Raw genomic sequence first — 20,338 nt, 5'->3', positions numbered from 1 at the left:
TATTTTAGCTTTAGCTGCAGAGAAAGTTATATATTGCTTATAAATGCAATGTTCAACAGTTTTACAAGATGCAAGTATACACACATACAAAAAAAAAGATGACATTGTTCAGACCTACCTCATAATTGTGTGGTGACTGTAAAGATAATGTAGTAATAAATACATATTTAGTTGTTAATTGGCATAATGTTTCTGCAGGTTATGAGGATGACAGTCCTGAACCTGTCCTTCGCTGCCTGTGGCTTTTTAGGGATCTACCACCTGGGTGCTGTGGGGGCCTTTCTCCGCCACGGGGACCGGCTGCTGGGCTCTCTCCGGGCCTGTGCAGGGGCCTCTGCCGGGGCCCTGGTGGCTGCTGTAATGATCACAGCTCCTGACAAGTTAGAGGTATGGTGATCCTGCTCAGTCCAAGTCAGGTTGAATCTAGAACTGCTTTAGACCTGTACATTCTGAATGAACAGCCAGGTTTTAGTGACAGTATAACTGAATGAGGTGTGATGTCATTTGCTTCCTTCTCTTGCAGGACTGTAAAGAGTTCACCTACAGGTTTGCTGAGAGCGTGAGGAGGCAGAGGTTTGGAGCAGTCACACCAGGATACGACTTCATGCTCGAACTGCAGTAAATACATTTGTTTCTGTTGATGCAATTTCCCTTTTATGTGATTATTTGAGTCACCTGTATATGACAGGATCTTCTCTGAGGATGAGCCTATGAATGAATCATCTGACTGTGTATTCCCTGCAGGGACGGGATAGAACACATTCTGCCCAGTGAGGCTCACACTCTGGCCTCGGAGCGGCTCTTCATCTCGATAACACACTCCAGAAGTGGCAAGAACCACATCGTGTCCAGGTTTAGCTCCAGAGAGGAGCTCATAAAGGTACACACCCCCTGCTCTCTACACATAACGCTGATCCTTTAAAAAGCTGACCATTAATCTTTCACATCCCTGTTTTTCTTCAAGATTTGTTTTACTACTTTGACCAGAAGTGACACCAACATAGTCAGTCATTGTGTAATGAAGGTCTACATGCTGTTCTAACAGGCTTTAAGGGGCCTAACTGTTACATTTTATGTGACTTTTACGTAACGTATTGCTCTTGTAAGTTAGGGTTAGCTTCTTCCTGCTGATGAATCAATGTTTGAACTGGCTTTAAGTCAAAGAGTGTTTTCTGATTAAATAACTCATTTGTAATGTTCCCAGACTCTACTGGCCAGCAGCTTTGTGCCTGTATATGCTGGACTCAAACCAGTGGAGTTGAGAGGACAGGTAATGGTTTCTTTTTTCTTAAGTTAATTAATTTTGAGGTTTTACAAAAACACATTGGTCCAGCATTTCTTAAAAGGGATTGATGCATCTTATTATTAAATCGCAATTAGTCTTCATTTGGATTCTGTGACCTGGATCCTTACACTCTTTTTTACTTTTTAGAAATGGATTGATGGTGGCTTCACTGACTGCCTGCCCATTCTGCCCGTGGGACGAACCATCACAGTGTCTCCCTTTGCTGGACGGCAGGACGTGTGTCCTGTCCACATGGGGCGCTTCAACACTCACCTCAAACTGGCCAACATGAACGTAGCAGTGAGTACTGGACCATTTCATCAGTCTGGTCTACAAATGGGAATCTAGGGTTACTGTTCACTGTGTCAGTGATTTCATGTAATCTGACATACTGTTTTTCTTTGGTCTCCTCAGTTCTCCATGGAGAACATCAAGCGTCTGAACCAGGCTCTGTTCCCCCCCCCTAGCGGAGGCATGCAGGCTCTATGTGAGGAAGGCTTCAGTGACGCTGTGAGGTTCCTGAATAGAGAGGCCTTGATGAGCTGACAGTGCCATGAGTTGATGAAGCATTACGCCCAGTGCCATTTACAGAAATATGAATTTTAATATTTATTCCTTGTGTGATTTCATTTGTTTTTAAGAAATTAAAATGTATTAAAACATTACATTGTGTTTTTAATTCCTAAGAATCCAGAGTTGTGCAGTGGTGACATAAACTGGAAGCAAGGGCTCCTTTAGCAAAAGAAAAACAGGATTTTCCCATCACATTGTGGGCCTTTTCTTCCGCAGCTCAACGTGATAAAAAGCCCTCATGTGAGCTCCTCATCAATTTTCCAAGGAGGCATTTAACTCACCTAGCTCGAAGCAGTAAGGGAAAACCTATCGGATATTGCAGCACTTCACAGGAAGTCCACTCTGCCGTCATGGATGTTGGGAGCTCCCTCGGGATGCGGGATGGAGCTTCATCTTTGAAGTGCCAGACGGTTCCGCTGGGTTTCTGTGCATGAGCAGGTTCTCCATCAGCGTTTCAGACGGGCGCTCCACCCTCAGGACAGACGGAGACGCTGCTTCAATGAAGAGAGATTTACAAGGGACGAGGCAAATTGATTATGTTGTACTATCTACAGTTAATGCCCCAAAGGAAACGGAACATTTCATAGGACCTTTCTTTAATTTACTACAACATATCGGAACAGCAGGAAGACCAGGGCTGGGTATCGGACATCAATAATATGGCAGTCCTGCGGCATGTACTGTATTTCCAAAGAGACAAAAGTAACTACATGAGGATCCTGACTCTATACTCTGCAGTGGGAAACTTCTCCCATGGTGAGGAGTAAAATAGAGTTTTATACAGGATGCCATTGTCTTGTAAATGTCAACCAAAGATACCTGACTTTTCCTATATCAAGAAATGTAAATCAACGATTCAAAAGAACATGTGACTTGTTTTTGTACTTACAAGGTAGAGTAAGGAATACCAAATCATTGCTGAATTGAATTACTTTATGAACATTAAATCATGTCACAGTAGTAGAGGCACAAAATACAAATAATATACGTTTAGCTGATAAAGCTTCCGGTTGCCAGTTGAGACATCTCACACAAAAGAAAAAGTTCATTTTAAACATACTTTATGTTACTGAAACTCCAGTTAGGGTATCAACACTCTGGTATCGGCACATTTCAAATAATATACAGCACTAATTGACTCAACTGATGCTGTGAGGCACTGTAAAAATACATAATTACCATATAAAAAGAAATATCAACACCTTAAATAGCCTTCATATGTACAGTAAGCCACTGACACACAGATGTACCCAGTAGTGTTTCCACTCTTGCGTTATGTAAGCCCACCCGCTGGCTCCGATAATGAGGCTCAATTAAAGCTTCCCTTAAATTACAGATTCCCCCCGGGGGCAAAGATTCCCCGGCTTGTGTTCTTTATACTTTTTGTTTCAGCTATTCTTGTTGGAAAATTCCTCTTCAGTAATTAAACACTGAAGAATGGAAAACAGAACAGCTAAAGTAGCCCAGTTCATTACAGCCACGCACACCTGCAATATGTTACCACTCTGAAATGTTGAAATGCAGTGAAGAGCAGCGTTATATTCATAGTTTTAACACCAACATGAATAAAGTATCATTTTCCACAGAGGAAGGGAAATTCTCTCATGTATGCAACTTGCAAACAATCGCGCGTTGTGCTTCTGCCCACGTCTAAACTCATTTGGGAAATGTGATTGCCGCAGTAACCACATTACCACAGCAGACTCTCCTACTGAGCCAGGGGGCTGCTCGGAGATCCATCCTGAAAGTGAAACTAATAAACAAAAGCCCAACAAGCTCCCACACTGCAGAAACAGACCTTTGTTTCCTGAGGGCCGGGTGGGGAAATTATAAGTTTACTTTACTTAAACCAATAGCATCATAGCTACGGAGGGTTTTCCACATCAGTTTGCTGATTCCAATCAGTCAGGTTGAAGTTGACGTGAATTTCCTGGAAGTGTTTGCAGGTATAAACCCTGAAGTCCTCCCCTATTGGTCCTGCTGGCACTGGCAGAGCTGTGAGAGTGTGGAGCAGCACGGCTGCAGCCAGGGCTTCCACATCAGGTTCAGCGCCGACATCTGGCTCTCCACCGGCTCCACCGACCCCCGGTGCTTCTCAGCCGCCTCCTCCATCGCAGCCAGGACGGAGTAAAAGGCGGGCTCGGTGCTGGGAGTGAGCGGCCTGCTCTCTGATTGGTCCCTGGAGAGGTCGAAGAGCAGCGGAGGATCGTGGTAGGTCACGAAGCCCGGCGTGCAGAAGCAGGCGTGTGTGTGGAAGCAGGCTGTCCCGTTCTCTGGGTAGAAGTTTGGGGTGAAGTAAAAGGCTTTCCACACGGAGCTACCTGATGAAAAAATATATACAAATGTTTCTAGGTAGAAGAGTTCATATTTTATACACCATGCTGTGGATAATGTATTGGATTGGACTTACTGTTTTGGGGATGCCATCTGACCGCGTTCAGGTATGCGTTGCAGTAATGGAACAGGAACTCGTGCTTGGAGCGGTCTACCCTCCCCTGAAGGAGATCCATGAGGTCATGACCGTCTATCACCCTGCACAGAGGAGGACAGGAAGTGGTCTCTATCACACATGGGACTACTCATTACTGTGAATCTCAAGGGCAGATCTACCTTGGGCCTGATGTGTCATTTTCTGCCACTAGGGGTCATTACATTTAAACAATATTATAAGATGGAGCTTGGTGCCGTGGTGAAGTAGTATGGGATCAAGGTTTATGACAGATATATGGAAGTATTGCTGAGTCGGCGCAGGCTCACCGGTCCTCTGGGCCCGAGGCTCCGCTCAGCTTCACCACCGTGGGGAACAGGTCCATGTTGCTGGTGGGCTCGTCCACCTCTCTGCCGGCAGGGATGTTTCCCGGCCACCGCAGAATTCCCGGGACTCGGATTCCTCCCTCCCAGTTTGTGGACTTCCCTGCTGCTCAGTGGGAAGATAATAACACAGAGAGCAGTTTTCATCCTGCTGCTGGAACTCAGCGTGTTCGCTCTCGGAATAACTCGGCTTTGTTAAGTAAAGGAACATCGCGCAGCTGAAGACAGGACACTTGCAGAGATAAAAGACAGCAGACTGTGTTACAATCACATCTGCTGAGAGCAACACAAAGATGACATCAATCTGCACTGAGAGCCTTTGTCCAGCAGTCATTGATTTTCGGTATTCCAATAGAGTTAAACCCTACTGTATGTGTATGTGTGATATCACAAATATCAAACACGATATTTAATTTGTTGACTTGTTGTGGATCAAAGACAACAAAGTCATGGCGTGATTATTTAACGGAGTGAATTCCAAATGAATACATCTCATGTTCTCAAGCTGGGAGTTTCACATTTGTAGCGCCACAGTGACACGACTATAATACAAAAAATGGAGTGTAAAACCCCAAAGAAATGTGCGTTTGCTTTACCTTTATATATTCCATTGGACCCTCTGTGCACTTCTCCTCCATCAGAGATCTCCTCCAGGTGAGCCCCCTGGTCTGAGGTCAGGTAAACCAGAGTGTTTTCTCTCAGGTTCAGTCTGTCCAGAGTCTGCATGATCTGACCTGAGAACACACACAATACAACACACAATGTCAAGGTCTTGTTTAATTGAATAAACAATATCTATTTTGATGCCATTTTATGCAGTCAGGTTCATTATGTGCATTTAAATGACATGTCTTGATCACTGAGTTTACTTCTGACATGGATATATTCTTTTTAAAGTCATTATAATCTTCTTTTTGGTCATTTAAGTATACATCTTGTGATAATCAGTTTTTCTGATAGTCAAAAAAGCTCATACCCAAAACAAGAATTAAAGTATCCAATTATGTGTGTAATGATAATTACTCTTCTGTTCCATGGAGCTCCATTGTTTTCTGTCGAAAACCTCATTATACTTAAGTCGATTTTGATTAAATCCCACCTACCTACACTCCAGTCCACTTCGTGCACAGCGTCTCCGTAGATACCGTGGCGGCTCGTTCCCCTGAATGCTGCTGAAGCAAACATGGCTGTGTGCACTTGGATGAAAGAGAAAAACAGCAGGAAAGGTGTCGCTGAGTTCCTGCAGAAAAATACAGTTTAATTACCAGCATGAGAAAAATGTCCTTCAAAGCTACATTTCAGGTCAAACACAGTAAATTGCCTAATCCTATTAGAATAAGATGAAGGTTGTGTTGAGGACAAGGATCCTGGATCAGGACATTTGACATTTACCGTTCCAAGAAGTCCACGGCCTCATGAGTCATCCTCTGGGTCAGGTTTTCAGATGTGAACGGCTGCTCCACAACCCTGTGGTCCCTCATGAGAACACAGTTGAGGTATGGGATCATCATGATGAATCCCACAGTCAGACATGTGGCGGCGGCCGACAGAGAGAGCAGGATCCCGAGCAGCCCTCTGCTGACGGTGATCACTCCTCTGTAGTGGAGGAAGGCTGCTGTGAGCAGGACGATGGCCACTGTCTCGTACGGTAAATATTTATAGATCCGGAACACGGTGCCGTGTCCGGGCTGGCAGTCCCGCAGGTTGGTTAAAGGGATACCGAAGAAGAAGTCAAAGCCGTGGTTGCTCGGGTGGTGGCAGTGATCTTCACTGCTCTCACAGTTGAGTCCTAGGTGCCATTTTCCTGGGAATAACAGACATTTTAAAAAGAAAGGAATTAGCAAATGAGAAAAAAGTTCCAAGTTTCCACAAGTGTATAAATGCACTTTATACTTTCATATCAATGTACCGATGAGAGCTGTCTTGTAGCCCTGCTGTTTGGCAATCTTGGCAAACGTCACCTCTTGGCTGGGAAGGCCTCCAGATGCTGCGTTAAATATAAAAACTCCAGGTCTGAGATCACCAGCTACACCTGTTTGCGAGGAAATATGAATATTTATGAACAAAAGCCATAAAATATGTGTGATCTGATATGTGCTGACAGTATCAAACACTAATTAATAATTTAGAAATTTAATTGGCCTCCTGCAGGAAGTGGATAGAGATCTGTTTAACTGACAGTAGACTCAGCCTGCAGACCATCATTAAGCAGTGTCAGTCAGTAAAGAACCTTTGTTTTGGTGTCTTTGAACTGGCCTGATCGTATCGGGTATCGCCCGGTGAGAAACGCCGCCCTGCTGGGAGCGCAAAGGCTCGCTGCCGCGATGTGCTGAGTCAGCTTCACCCCCTCCTCGGCCAAACGGTCAATGTTGGGGGTCCTGCGAATCACAAAGTCACAAAATAAAGTCAGAATTTTCAGAAGAAATCTGAATAATATTCCAATACAATGGAGGTTAATGGATATACAGTAGTGTGGTGCAGTGGAATACAGGTATACTGCTTTAAAACAAGCAGCCAGTAGGATTACAGCACCAAAGCTTTATTTAAGCCATCCATTCCCAGAAAGCAACATGTCCGTACCTCAGTGTTGTGTTGCCATAGCAGCCCAGGTCTCCAATCCCCAGGTCGTCCACCATCATCAGGACGAAGTTGGTCTTGCTGCTCTGAACGGACACACAGCTGGACACCAAGAGAATCAGCAGCGGCAGAGGTGAAGGCCTCCATGTTGACCTCATGTCGGCACAACAGAGAGACTGGATGAGATATCAAAGAAAATGTACATTTTTTACCCCAACATTTTAAAAAGCTGAACGTGAGGCATGAAAGAAAATGTACTTGCACACAAACAAATACAGCTTAATATATAACACACACATATGTAATACCTCTAAAACCAGGTTAAACAAAGAGAAACAAATCTAGTCATGTATGAAGTGTTTACATCATCAGAGCCTGTAAACCGGAAGTGTGTTGTTGATTACCTCTGACAATAACAGTAGGACAAATTGACAGTTTCTTTTTTCCATTAATTTCTACTTTAAAAAAAAAAAATTTCATTTATTTTTCCTGAATATACCGCTGGGTCGTTTGTTTATTAGCTCGGACTGTACCAACTATACAGGCATTAGCATAGCTGCTAGCTGAAAGGACACAGCAGTCCCTTGTGTTTGTTTGTTAGCCTATTAGTTTCTTTGCTACTTAGTTTGTGCGTGCGGTCAGCCTCTTACTAACCTTTTAAGTCACAGGAAACTCCAGTTATCGCTGTTTATTTACTCTAGTCCACATCTCGTCGGCTGGTGAAGTTCCTGATAGCTGTTGCGCATGCGTCATTCGATCAGTCAGCTGACCTTACCTAAGAAGCGTCTCTGAACAACGTCGTGGGCCGTGGCCTATACAGTCTATGGCCGTGGCCCAGTCTTATCATATTTGGTTGGTTTTCAGACCGAATTGTGCATACCTAAGTTGGGCTATCCATTGCAAGTTAAAATCCATAAATATCCTTTAAAAATGCTTCTCATGTCAGCTCTTTTTAAGGGTAATGTAAAAGACAGTTTACTTCACAAATCAGTGTGATTCTGCACTGAGATGGGGAAACTGGTTTCATATTCATATCTAATAATTCAGCTATTGAGTACTTAGTGTGCATTTCTCTTGTCTGAAGACACATAACTACAGCAATAAAGATGGAATACATTAGATCTCCTGGATGTGATTCATGCATTTTCTCCTCCTTCATATTGCAGGCTGTAACGAATGCAGCAGTGGAGTCATGTTGTGTGCGTGGGGACTTTCACACTGACAGAGAAACACTAGTTATTGATGGCAGCCATTACTAAAGCTCAAGTGGGTTGTTTATGAAATCAACATGGGATAAACAGGCTCCAGACGGGCCTTGGAAAAGCGGGATGCCTTTGTTTTCCAAGGCTTTGCAGATGGAGCCCCAGGGTGCAGCCAACACCTGTCTGCTGATGGATTAGCACCTTTAAACAACAGTCTGCTTTAAATAACCGCTTGTGATGCTGTTCACTCAAGGTGTGAAAAAAATAGCTAATTACAAGCCCTTCTATTAATACTTTTTAAGAGAGGACACAGATGTAGCTTGTCTGATCCCCCAATGGAAGGTTGTTTAAAAATTGTTGCGCCCTTATGACTACTTCCTACTACCCTCAGCCTCAAACCTGGCCCCGGGGACCAATAGGAACAGCTGGTGTGCGGATCTGAGAGTACAAAAGGGGTGTTAGGAGGAAGAAAATGGAAGAAGGGGTAATGCTTAGGGATGTTAAAACAAGCAACACAACTCTAAAATAAATTCTGAGCACCATGGGGCATCATGTTACTTTGACTGATGACCGAATACCAAACTCCAAGACCAAAGTTTTGCAATCTGACTCGTGCAACGCCGCTGGGTCCGCATTTTTAGTTTTCAGTGAGGCCAATGTTAGTGTAGTAGATGATGTCACATGATATAATCCTGCGTCATTTTTAACCCATTCTATGATTACACCTCTCCTACTTTGCACCATGCACATTGCCCTGAGCATGAACCAGATGGATGCACACAATTCATTCCAAGGTCAGGAAAATAACAATGCTGTTTGTACTGGCGCCTGTACTTTTAAAAAGTGAAATTATCCATTGTAGCAACCATAACAGCATATATTCTTCGTCTTCTTTGAGATACATTTCATTTAAAATTCAGCTGAAACATTAAATATACTGTATTTTAGCTTTAGCTGCAGAGAAAGTTATATCACACACACACACACACACACACACACACACACACACACACACACACACACACACACACACACACACACACACACACACACACACACACACACACACACACACCTTCTTGGCATTGCTTTACAGGAGCCTCAGAGGTAGGAGAACAGATAGTTGATTAAATAAAATGCAGATGGCTGTGAGATTTTATACTTGACTTTTTAATGTAACTCTGAGACAGTGGGATGCATTTGCTTCATATTAGTATTCAGATGAGCACAGGCTTGTGATTATGGCTTTTCCCTCACTGCATGACTACAGATAAAGCTGGAAAATCATTTGACTTCATATGGGGGGGGGGAGTCACTTAGTGACAGGTCTGTAAAGGGCGCTCAGATCTCTACATCATTATTTGCAGCCCACCACTGTTGCATGCAAATATTAGGAATCCTAACATCCATTAGTTGATCATCAGCCAGCAGGAACGCCATTATTCTGGATGGACAGGCTTAAGGGTAAATGGTTCAGCGGTCAGTCTTAATAGACAAAATGCAAATAAAAGAAAGGTCCCACACCTCAAACACAAAATCTGATCGGATCCTTTAGGAGATATTCCATGAGAAATATTGAAATTGTTTTTAATCCTGCGTTTTAATGTTGCAACTTCAATCTCTCCAGAGTCCAAGGAGCCGTGAGGTTGGTCTAAAAGGCAGGTTCTCCGGCTAGGCAGACAGTCACAAAGCAGACAAAGATATTCATAAAAAAATATAAGAAAAATAAACCTCGTTTAGAGCCATTTTGTGAAATAATAAACTGTGTATTCCAATTATACAAAGGTAGCACAATTCCTTTGAAAATGTTTATTTGATGTTTTAAAACTGAACAGATAGCAGATTTAGCATTCATTATCCTGATATATCTTTGTGTGATGACGGGAAAAATCTGGCAGATTTTCAGACCTTTTAATGACACGATTTCCATAAAGAGCCTGCAGCCACTATACAGGCTTCTTGGCAGTGGAAAATAATGGAGAGGCCACATCTAATTTACAAACAAACTAGAAAAATGTTAAAATTGTAGGCTACTCGTTGACGTAATGCTTCAAATTAATATTTTCCACACAGTTAAACATGTGTATGTGTATAAATATATTATATATGTTGTGCCTACATGTACTTTCTTTAAATATTATTGCAGCATTTAACTTTGATACATATTGGATTCCTCTCCACCAGTCTCACTGCTGCTGGCTGACTTTATGCCTCGTGGAGCAAAAATTCAAGCGGCTCCGCTTTGTCTGGCGGCTCGTGACCATCCACCTTTATCTTGATGAATCCAGAGGTTATTTACTCAGTGTTTATCTGAGGGGGAACCAGAGAGTGGCTCTTTTCCATTAGCCAGCCAGCGGGGCACACACATGGAGGACTCACATGCACTAACACACACTCAGAGGGAGGGTGACTTTACTTTCTTCTCAGGTAGACGTCAATCCACTGAAGGAAGTCCTAAGGGCCGGAGTTGGTGGAAAAAAGTGAGATAACCATGATGGTTTATAAACAAGTGGTTATTTATATGTCTTAACCCAACCTGAAGACAGTCCCACAACCAATCAGTTCCTTACAGATCACACACTGCTCTAAAAGGAACATTGTTTCATTGTTGGAAGTACATATAAGGAAAGGAGCCAGACCTGTTGGCATCACTCATGTGTTATTAATAGCGTGAGTAAGACACTCAGTCTCCAGACTAAAAATGCCTTAAAGATTTAAACCAATCCAACCCCTGTCCTGAGAAAGCGGCACTCTCTTAAAAGCCCTGCATTAAAAATGTGATGACCTGCTGTTTCAAACACGGCATTTAAATCCAGCATTGAGACGAGTGACACATTGTAAGATCAGTGTTACATCTAAAACAAGAAGGAGGTTTTCGGAATATCTGGCAGTAGAAACATTGTAGAGTTGGCTCGAGGATGTTATGGAATTGAGATTCATCGTCGTATTCCAAAGAGTTTCCCTTCAAACAATCAGGAAGGGGCTTACTCTTCAACAAATAAAATGATTATCTGATTTGCATGATGTACAACCAAAGAGCAGCAGTGACTGGTCCTCGTCAGCAAATGCATTACACAATCAGGTGTAATCATGTGAAAGAGAAGTACACAACACTTAACAACATGATCCAACAAACTCATTCAATCTACCCCTTTTTAGTTTTAAATGCTTGTTTTTCTTCTGCATTTACTTGATTTAAGTCTCTATGCATGCAACAGTTGTAGTGTTTCTTGCTGCGAGAGGACTCTTTTCATCTTAAACAGCCTCCTGTGTTATGCTTCCCTGGATAGAAAAGTCAAAAACATTTAGATGAGCTGCTCATTTAGTTTCAAAGCCAGGCTAAGTATTTCTAAAATGAGATTTATGCTGTTCACGGACTGTTTACCGGCAATTATTCCCATTTAGATGTAAGGGTGAGTGCATATAACACTTGAAGGGGCACTTTGAGAACACAGTGCTTTGGAGAGGAAGTCCTTCTGGAGGGGACTTTTAGACCATTTTCATGCACAGAAACCTGTATAAACACATCTGTAATCTGTAACTGTTGTCAAAGTAGAGACCAAACACGATTTAACTCATGGTTTTAGAGTTCTCTTGAGATTTCAACTGCATCAATAGTTTTTCTACTGTAAAGCAACAAAGCTGCTTAAATATAAGCGTAATAAAAGGTGGTTTTCTAATGGTTAATAGTGCATTTTCTTATCAAAGCCCACCACACATTAACTGACATCCAGCAAACCTGTACCAGTGTTGCCCAGATTGGCAGGAGCACCGTTTCCATGTTTCAGAATTAAGTTGCCACATTGATTGGTTGAAATGTGTTTAATAATTATGTTGCCTTCAATTACTCAATAGACAGAGAATGGGAGCCATTAGGGGTCACTAGGGGCCCACAATCCTAGGCCCTCTGGAGCAGTTTGATCTGGTCATGAATACACAAAATCCAGCCAGTACCGAGACACAAGCAGAGACATTTTTTATTTTAGAAAACTGGCTCACATTTACCTTTTATTTTGCATTAATGAAGGGACCACATCACCAAAGCAAATTCCTTTTATGTGTTAAGAAATAAAATGCAGTCTAATTCTAGATAAGTGAAATATTCTCTTTAATCTTGTTTCAAATCACACTTGTTTCCTCACTCTTCTTCAATAAAGTTGTCAAGTTGTGCATATACTTGTACTTTGTTAATGTAATAACTCTCACGGTGACAAACAGGGCAGAGGAAGCCTATTACTCAGGAAACACATGTTCAAATACAATTAAAGTTGACATGACTGAATACATTAAACCCGATATCTAATTAACCTAAGCGTAACCTCATGTTCTATTCCATAATTGTCAACACTGATGACATGAACAACATACAGACATAAAGATGAATGAATAATCTTTGAGGTGTAAAATGAGACTTATGTATTCCCATTGGTGCTGTAAAATGAATTATGAAGCTTTATCGGTACTAAGGTTAGCTTTCAGTTAGAAAACAAATCAATGCACCTAATCCCTTTTGGATTGTTGGTGAAGTACGGGTCGGATTGGATTGAGAAACATTGGACTCTAATGGCGCTTTTCCACTGCAGGACCTAGCACGGCTTAGTATGGTATGGTTAAGCCTTGGTAGGCCAGGCTCACTTTATGCTGCATTTCCATTACAGTTTACCAACTGGGGTAGTAACTATAGTAACGCAGTGTAGGCTGTACAGTAAGTGTAAATATCTTAAAGGGATCTTAAAAGGGATCCGTGCACATCATAAAGAAAACGTTGCAAATACAAAGGATGTGCAGGCTATAATAGTAACGCTGGAAAACTAATAGCAATCATTTGGATTCCAATATGTCTCTACATCCCAATGCTCACACTCTAATAATATTTGAGGTACAGCTTCTCAAATACAGCTCCACTTACAAAGCCATCAACCACCTCTGTGACCTCCAACAACACACCCTTAGCTGTCACCACCTCAGGACTAAGCTCTGGACCCTTGACATTTCAAGGCCAACACTTTGTCATCTTTAAAAAAAGCCCTCAAAACTCACCTTTTCACTCTTCCTTTCAACCTCTAATCCCCCTACCCTATAACTGCCATTTGCTATTGTAACTATTATTAAAGCACCTCCAACCCTTTTTGATCATGCAGGAACTGTAGATAGAAATTGTTTTTGTGAATTCAGTCGATTTGTTGTACGTACCCTAAATATGTAAGTACAACAAAATTAGCTTACCTGTACCTTGGTTTGGTGCCTGGACTGGCCAGTTTCCTGTCTATCGGGGTGAGCTTTTTCCCCTCCTTTGGCACAAACACTGCCTGTCCAAGGCTATTCTCTTTTGCTGGTATGGGACCACTTTTTATTTAAGAGCCTTCAGACCTTCTGAGGCTGCAGCGTTTTACAGCCTCTGCCTCATGCTGCCACTCTGATGCTTTTTTTTACATTTGTAATGCCCTCACTGTGTCCACCAAACATTATTTTTTTCCCCCTGTCAACCTCCCAAGGAAGAACTTCAATTTCACACCATTTGAAATTGTGTTTATTGGCTCCTCTGTCAGGTCTGCCATGCTATTCCTCATGTAGTCACTGTGAATGAATAAAAATCAGGGGTGGTTGCACTAGGGCTGACTATTTCTAGGCAATTGTGGGCGTTACATGAAGCTCGTAAAGGCGCACACACTGTGTTGTAAATCAGAATGTTTCGTATGTCGTCCTCATGCAACCTTTCGACATAAATCCTGCTAACAGCGCTATCAAGTACTGACCCATATTTGTGAAATAAAGGGTAGAAAAACTCATTTTACTTGCACTAACACATTCATAATGACTATCCCCATTATTGACAATGACCGAATCAACATCGACAGTCCATTACCATTAAGCAGATGTGTCATTCGTGAACAGTTTTAACAGAATGGCGGAAAAGAACTGTGTTGAAGAATCTCATTTGAAAGCTAACACACCATTAACTCGGCATTATACACATCATTAACCCTCCAACCAATGAGATTTAAATTGAAAATTGTACGTAAGTTGAAACTAGGTGTTGTTCGGCTAAAGACCTGACTACTATGTTTATTGTATTTATTTCCTGTCGTTTATTTAAGCACGGAGACCCTATGACTTTTGATAACCTTATTTAAGATCGTTTTATTTTAGGTTAACAGGATGGTCAAGTGGTTGCATATATAATGAGAAAAGCAGGGGACCAAGACAGCTTCCTTGTGTAACACCAAAATATATGGCATGTATTTTGGTATGTTCTTCAATACTAACATAAAAAAGGACTTTCAGTAACATATGATCCATATGAACCAGCACACTCAGAGAGAGAAGCCCAGTTTTCTAGGCATTTAATAAAATCTCATGGTCAATCATGTCAAAAGCGGCACTCAGGTCTCAAAGAATATGAATTGAGAGTTTATTTAATGAAGTGTTAAGACGGATATCGTTATTTATTTTTGCTAAAGCTGTCTCTGTTCTGTGATTGGACTTAAAACCTGATTGGTTTTTGTTTTAAAAGCAGTTTACTGTAGATTTAGAATAAAACACACTTTTTCAATTATCTCACTAATGAAGGGTAAGTTAAATATAGGCCTGTAGTAGCTTAGCACTCTACTGTCAAGATTTGGCTTCATAACAGCCATTTTAAATGCACGTAGATACATATTCATATGTACAAACATACAAATATGCACATACACACAGTAAGTGAATAAACCAATGACGAAGCTAATCTAATCTGACTACATTTAAAGCATTCATAATGTCATATTAATAACACACAAGAAGAATGGTTGAACCAATCTTTTACTCATTAGTTTGAAGGATTTCACTTTTCATATCCAATCTTTCCAGCATAGTTTGAGTTGTCGAGCCACCAACATGATGATATGAACAACCTAGTGCTGCTGTATATCAAGTAAACAATAGGCTCTGTGTGTGCTATCCTGGGAAACAAACAGGCAAGAAATATGTTCCCTATAGTTTGTGATATTTTGGGAGTTTCTCGCTTGTCGATGTGAGCTAATGATTGAACAGTGACTGACATTAGCCAGGTTTCAGATTCAGTAAGAAGGGTGTGTATTCTTAGCCGCCTGTAACACAATCTAAAAGTTTGCCACGGCCCAACGGGTTGGTTCCACAACAACAATATTTTTGAATTTAGAAAGGCATGCATATTTCATTTGCACTGGCAGAGTATCAATCTCCGCCACATGGCACCAACAATGGGGATATTGATTCAGTTTATTTTCTCATCTCAGAAATGTACCATGGGGCCATGTCTGCTGCCTCACGCTGTCATCTTTCTGTTGGATAAAATAAGCCATGAATAATTCTATAGATTTTCCCCTTACTTGTTTTTACCACGCGTGATTTAGAGCTGTGGATTTACGTTTCACCCCTTTATACATGCACACCACCCGGGTCTTTGCCTCCCCACGGCGGTTTCTGCTCGTCACTGTCAGCGGTGACATGAGCTCCAAGTAAAGTTGTGTTAACACAGATGTAGAGAGACACACACACACACACACACACACACACACACACACACACACACACACACACACACACACACACACACACACTGCCTGGTACGTACGGCGACACCATGATAAAAGACACACAAATTTGCAATAGCTGTGACATTTTACATTTATACATACATCATCACTCTCACAACCTCTCAATTACTTGATCCCAATGCGAGATTTCAAAAACACAAATTAAAGGCACAGCGAGCTGTTCCTCTGGCAGTATGTTGTTTGTAGCCCGGAGGCAATGATACTTTGAACATTTGTTTTCCTTTTGATGATAAGAGTAAAGTTAAAATGCCCCTTTTTCCACTTATTTTCTGTCCGTCTGTCTCCTGGCTCTTTCCTTTGGCTCTCACACACTTTCTCTGCTGACCCACAGCACCACATCATGACAACCACGGTCAACACCTGATGTGTGATAATTTTCCTCTCTCCTCCTGTTTTCAAACACTTCCCAGAGTTTAAATACTTACAGACTGAATTGAAAGCGGCATATTCAAGGCTCAGTTTTTTAGCTCTGGCCTTTCTTTAAACACGTTTGGAAAATAATGCAGGAGCTACATAAGTATATTTTCCATCATTGGAATTTTCTTTTTTTCAGTTAAGTGTACTTTTCAGCCAGAGTGAACCCCACAATACCCACAGAGTCTGTAAAATAAATAATTATTTTAAGTGTGGTGCTGCATGCCCTTGATTTTTTTAGAATGGCACAATTGGACCTTTGCCCCCTTTGAAATGTCCTGCTGTGTCCACTGACGCTGGCCAAGGTCGGACAAAGTGAGTCACTGATGCCCAACGGCTAGTGAGCTTTCTTTCTCCGCTGAACCCCCTGAACCAGTGGCTGGGTGTGGTGATGGAGAGAGGGAGGGAGGGAGGGAGGGAGTGTGTGTGAGGGGAAAAAGAGAGGGAGAGGTGGGTAGGAAATGAGTTGTGCCAGTTGGAAGTTGGGGTGTGGGGTACTGATGGATTAGCGGGTGCATATACACACACATGAGCCTCAGAACACTGAGCCTGTGCAGCACACACACTTTGTGCCAACATTCACACACACACACACACACACACACACACACACACACACACACACACACACACACACACACACACACACACACACACACACACACACACACACACACACACACACACACACTCCATTCATCCGTGAGCTGGAGGGAACCACAGATCTAACGGTTCGGTGAGGAACCATTCTCATTTATTTTTTTGCTGTCCTCGGTTCTCCCAGTTGTTTACAGCATATCATTTTCGTTGGTTTGGAAAGACGGACAAAGTTTTCTTTTCCATTTCCTTTTGGTTTTGTAGATTAATGGGAAAGGATTACTTTCAGAGCACACACACACCAACCTTTAAGAGAAAACAAGGATGCTTCAAGTAACTATGTACAAGGAAAAAGTCACGAGTCTTTGATAAGTCTTCCTTATATTTTATTTCCCCCATTCTTTTGGGATAGTGGAGACTTGGAGAGGATTGATTACTTTGGCACCCACTTTACAAAACTGTAAAGTTTGCCTATCACTTCAATTATAAACAGGATTCCCTTTCTCCAAAATACACAAATTCACTATCCATGCTTGTACCCACCAGCACTACAGATTTTGAGCGTCGTGTATCAGTGTTGTTTTTGCCATTTTGATCCAAATGATTTTCTCTCTTTCTCCTTTTAGAGCAAAGAACAACTCAGCAGGGTCAAGTCTACTTCCTCCACACGCAGACTGGGGTCAGCACATGGCATGACCCCCGTGTGCCCAGGTAACTCCTTTTTGATTTATAGTTTTCACTTCGTTATTGTCTTTATTTGGTATACAATGTATGTCTCTTTTAGTTAATGTGATGTATGAAATGTGAGTAAAACCATTTCAAAAACACACAACTTCAAAGTCTCTACAAACAGGTTTGTTCCTGTATGTCTCCAACTATTTTAAAACCTACAAACAACCCACATTTTAATCAAGGTTACTTCATTGGCTTGCAGCCTCTCTGCCCATGTTCGTTTGGGAAATTGTTTAATTATTTTATTTGTACTTGTTATTTACGGCTAATTCAGCCTTTGGTAAAAAAAACTCTTTGAACTATGCTAACAGGGAGAAGCTAACTGCAATGATAGCAATGGCAGTGATACAAGATCTCACTTGACCTCACAACACCACTAAACTCTGTCTTTACGTGTTGATGAGAAACCCCTAGTGGCAGTTAAGTGCATTTTAAACGCATGATAAATGCACTGCAGTGCTGACAGCCGTAATGTATTATCCTTAATATAAAACCTGACATATATTCCCAAACTGACACGACCAAACTGGACTTAACTTTCTGTATCCAGTAACATTAGTCTTTATAGTCATATTTCAGGATCAAGTCCGGGTCAGCCAAACTAGTGACCTCTGAGTCCGATGTGGATTTGGAAGAAACATTTTTGGGCAGCTGTTGAGCAGAAAATGCTAGTGGTTCTGCATTCAATCAAACTCTTTCACTGACTCAATAGCCCACTCGTTAATTCACCAGAGACTTCAGGCTATGATATTGTGTTACATTTTTGGCCATGTTGCTGCTCAGCGGAGAAGCACGTTGAGTTAACATCCAGCTCACAGCAGCAACCTTTGGGTTTGGTCATTTGGACAGAGCTTTTCAAAATGACCCAGTATTTTGTGATGAGTGCAGCGAGGCATGTACTCTGTCCCTCAGTGATGTGTCCTCACTTCACACAAGGACAAAGCACACACACACACACACACACACACACACACAGTCTCTTCAGGGCTGTCCTCGACCCCCTGCTAACTGTAAAACAACAATGCTCCACATTCTTTATTGATGAGACAGCGGTGGTTTTCACTGACTTGCCATGTCCCTCTAGCCGTTAGAAGAAGTGTTCACAGGACGGCTGATTGACATTTCTCCCGGACAAGAACCTTACATTTTAACCACAGAATAAGAAAGGGCTGACATGAAGAGTAGGTTTGAAAGGTATTGATTAATGCCATCAATGACTTACTCGCTTCAGCATTTATTTATAGTCATACAAAATGAAGTAAATTGCAACCACATATCTGGCTCCATATGATTATCATCATTGAAGGCAAATTAGAGATTTAAGGTGGATGCAGATTTAAAGTTTGTTGACAAGGTCTCACAATGTTTTATTGAAATTGTTTCATAGAGTTTAAGGTGTTATGATATTGGTTCTAATTACAACAAACTGTAGTGGAATAAATTAGGAAAGAAGGGTGACCCAGAATGGATACATCCACACTTTCTGTCCGCCAAATTCTGACCCTGCCGTCCGAATGTCGCAGCAGAAAACGAGAATCATCACCAGGGAACATGATACACATGCATTAAGGAGAGGTGTCAGAGTGAAGGGGCTGCCAGTGTTCCAGCGCCTTGCTCAATGGCCCAGGAGGAGAACTGACACCTCTCCGGCTACCGGTCTACACTATGTATTTGGTGAAAGTGGGACTTGAAGCGGCGACCCTTTGGTTTTCAAGCTAAGTCCTGACTGAACTAATGCCCACCAACAGAAGAGAATAATTGTTCACGGTCAATTGCTCTGAAGGCAGCAATGCTTACCACTATGCCACCATCGCTATTGTGCTGATATTCCAGCAAAGAATTTATCTTTCTATCAGGAGGCATGGCGGTGTTTGAATTAAAAAACACTGTTTACACATTGCACATATCTGTTCTCCAATGTAACAAATGACAATAATAATAACGACACAAAAATAGACCTAAAAAGAAATCAAAAGGAAAAGGTTGAAAAGGTTATACAATTTAAAATTAAATAAAAGTTAGTATATAAAATAAAAAGTAACTCAATAAATTGAATGAATGAAAAAAGCAAGAAGGCAGTTTCAAACATTAAACAGCACACACCTGCACAATGGATTCAGATAGAAAATATCATTGTAACCTACAAACTAATTCCAAAAACATTGAGGGAGATTTTAGAGAAATATTTTATTGTAACTTGGAGATGTTTGGAAATTCCTCAGATTCCCACAAGCATTGATACGAAGAACCCTGATGAAATGTGTTCTCATTTGTAAATACTGACCCCCTACTAGGATTGTTTACGTGGCACGTCATACTTCGCCACTTTCCAAATGTTTAACTTCACAATGTTTTAATTCCTATTTCGCTTTTGTTCGGCTTGAAGTGTCCACTGGGGAATCGCCCCTACATCAATGTACTTCATGCCAGAAAACAATTGTTATTCACAAAGTAATTAACTGTGTTCTTTCTTTATTTCGTAAAGATAGCAGAGTATATAATCCACCCAGCATCATACATTTTAAGGAAAGAAATTCTTTTTTTTTACACAGGACAGAGCAACCGCTTTT

The 20,338-nt window shown here is 41.6% G+C and overlaps 2 protein-coding genes across 4 annotated transcripts in view; one reads left to right on the top strand and one right to left on the bottom strand.

Annotated features, from left to right (window-relative positions):
- pnpla4 (patatin-like phospholipase domain containing 4) overlaps nucleotides 1–1,931 on the top strand; it is a 7,797-nt gene extending 5,866 nt beyond the window's left edge. Inside the window, exons 2-7 of one of the 2 annotated variants that reach the window (XM_010778746.1) lie at nucleotides 199–387; nucleotides 524–618; nucleotides 745–880; nucleotides 1,205–1,270; nucleotides 1,433–1,585; nucleotides 1,700–1,931. In XM_010778746.1, coding sequence (XP_010777048.1) covers nucleotides 202–387; nucleotides 524–618; nucleotides 745–880; nucleotides 1,205–1,270; nucleotides 1,433–1,585; nucleotides 1,700–1,831 — 768 coding nt within the window. In that variant the 5' untranslated portion in view covers nucleotides 199–201 and the 3' untranslated portion in view covers nucleotides 1,832–1,931. The remainder of the gene's footprint in view (nucleotides 1–198; nucleotides 388–523; nucleotides 619–744; nucleotides 881–1,204; nucleotides 1,271–1,432; nucleotides 1,586–1,699) is intronic. The other variant, XM_010778747.1, reaches the window with a different exon arrangement.
- A 36-nt stretch (nucleotides 1,932–1,967) lies between these two features.
- sts (steroid sulfatase (microsomal), isozyme S) lies at nucleotides 1,968–7,987 on the bottom strand. Of its 2 annotated transcripts, none has more exons than XM_010778745.1 (10): nucleotides 7,901–7,987; nucleotides 7,250–7,422; nucleotides 6,926–7,047; nucleotides 6,579–6,701; nucleotides 6,062–6,473; nucleotides 5,773–5,909; nucleotides 5,266–5,403; nucleotides 4,616–4,775; nucleotides 4,265–4,390; nucleotides 1,968–4,175 (listed from the first exon to the last, which is right to left on the bottom strand). In XM_010778745.1, exons 2-10 carry the CDS (start codon nucleotides 7,402–7,404, stop codon nucleotides 3,827–3,829), a joined length of 1,722 nt encoding a protein of 573 aa, XP_010777047.1. In that variant the 5' UTR covers nucleotides 7,405–7,422; nucleotides 7,901–7,987; the 3' UTR covers nucleotides 1,968–3,826. The 2 variants fall into 2 exon arrangements, with proteins under 2 accessions (XP_010777047.1, XP_010777045.1); XM_010778743.1 differs by having other exon boundaries at nucleotides 1,969–4,179; nucleotides 4,269–4,390.
- Nucleotides 7,988–20,338: the final 12,351 nt, after the last annotated feature.

This window comes from Notothenia coriiceps, unplaced genomic scaffold, assembly GCF_000735185.1.
Source record: "Notothenia coriiceps isolate Sejong01 unplaced genomic scaffold, NC01 NC01_scaffold00019360, whole genome shotgun sequence".
Classification (NCBI taxonomy): Eukaryota; Metazoa; Chordata; class Actinopteri; order Perciformes; family Nototheniidae; genus Notothenia; species Notothenia coriiceps.
The sequence above is the reverse complement of the archived record's forward strand: the minus strand, read 5'-3'. Positions and strand labels throughout refer to the sequence as shown.

Bases quoted from the DNA above. Each gene is read 5' to 3' on its own strand.
- sts (XM_010778745.1), bottom strand. From the start codon at position 7,404: ATGAGGTCAACATGGAGGCCTTCACCTCTGCCGCTGCTGATTCTCTTG. The intron at 6,702-6,925 runs GCCAGTTCAAAG...CCTCGCAAACAG, and splicing joins GCGATACCCGATACGATCAG to GTGTAGCTGGTGATCTCAGA. The intron at 4,176-4,264 runs GTCCAATCCAAT...TTCATCAGGTAG, and splicing joins TGGCATCCCCAAAACAGTAA to CTCCGTGTGGAAAGCCTTTT.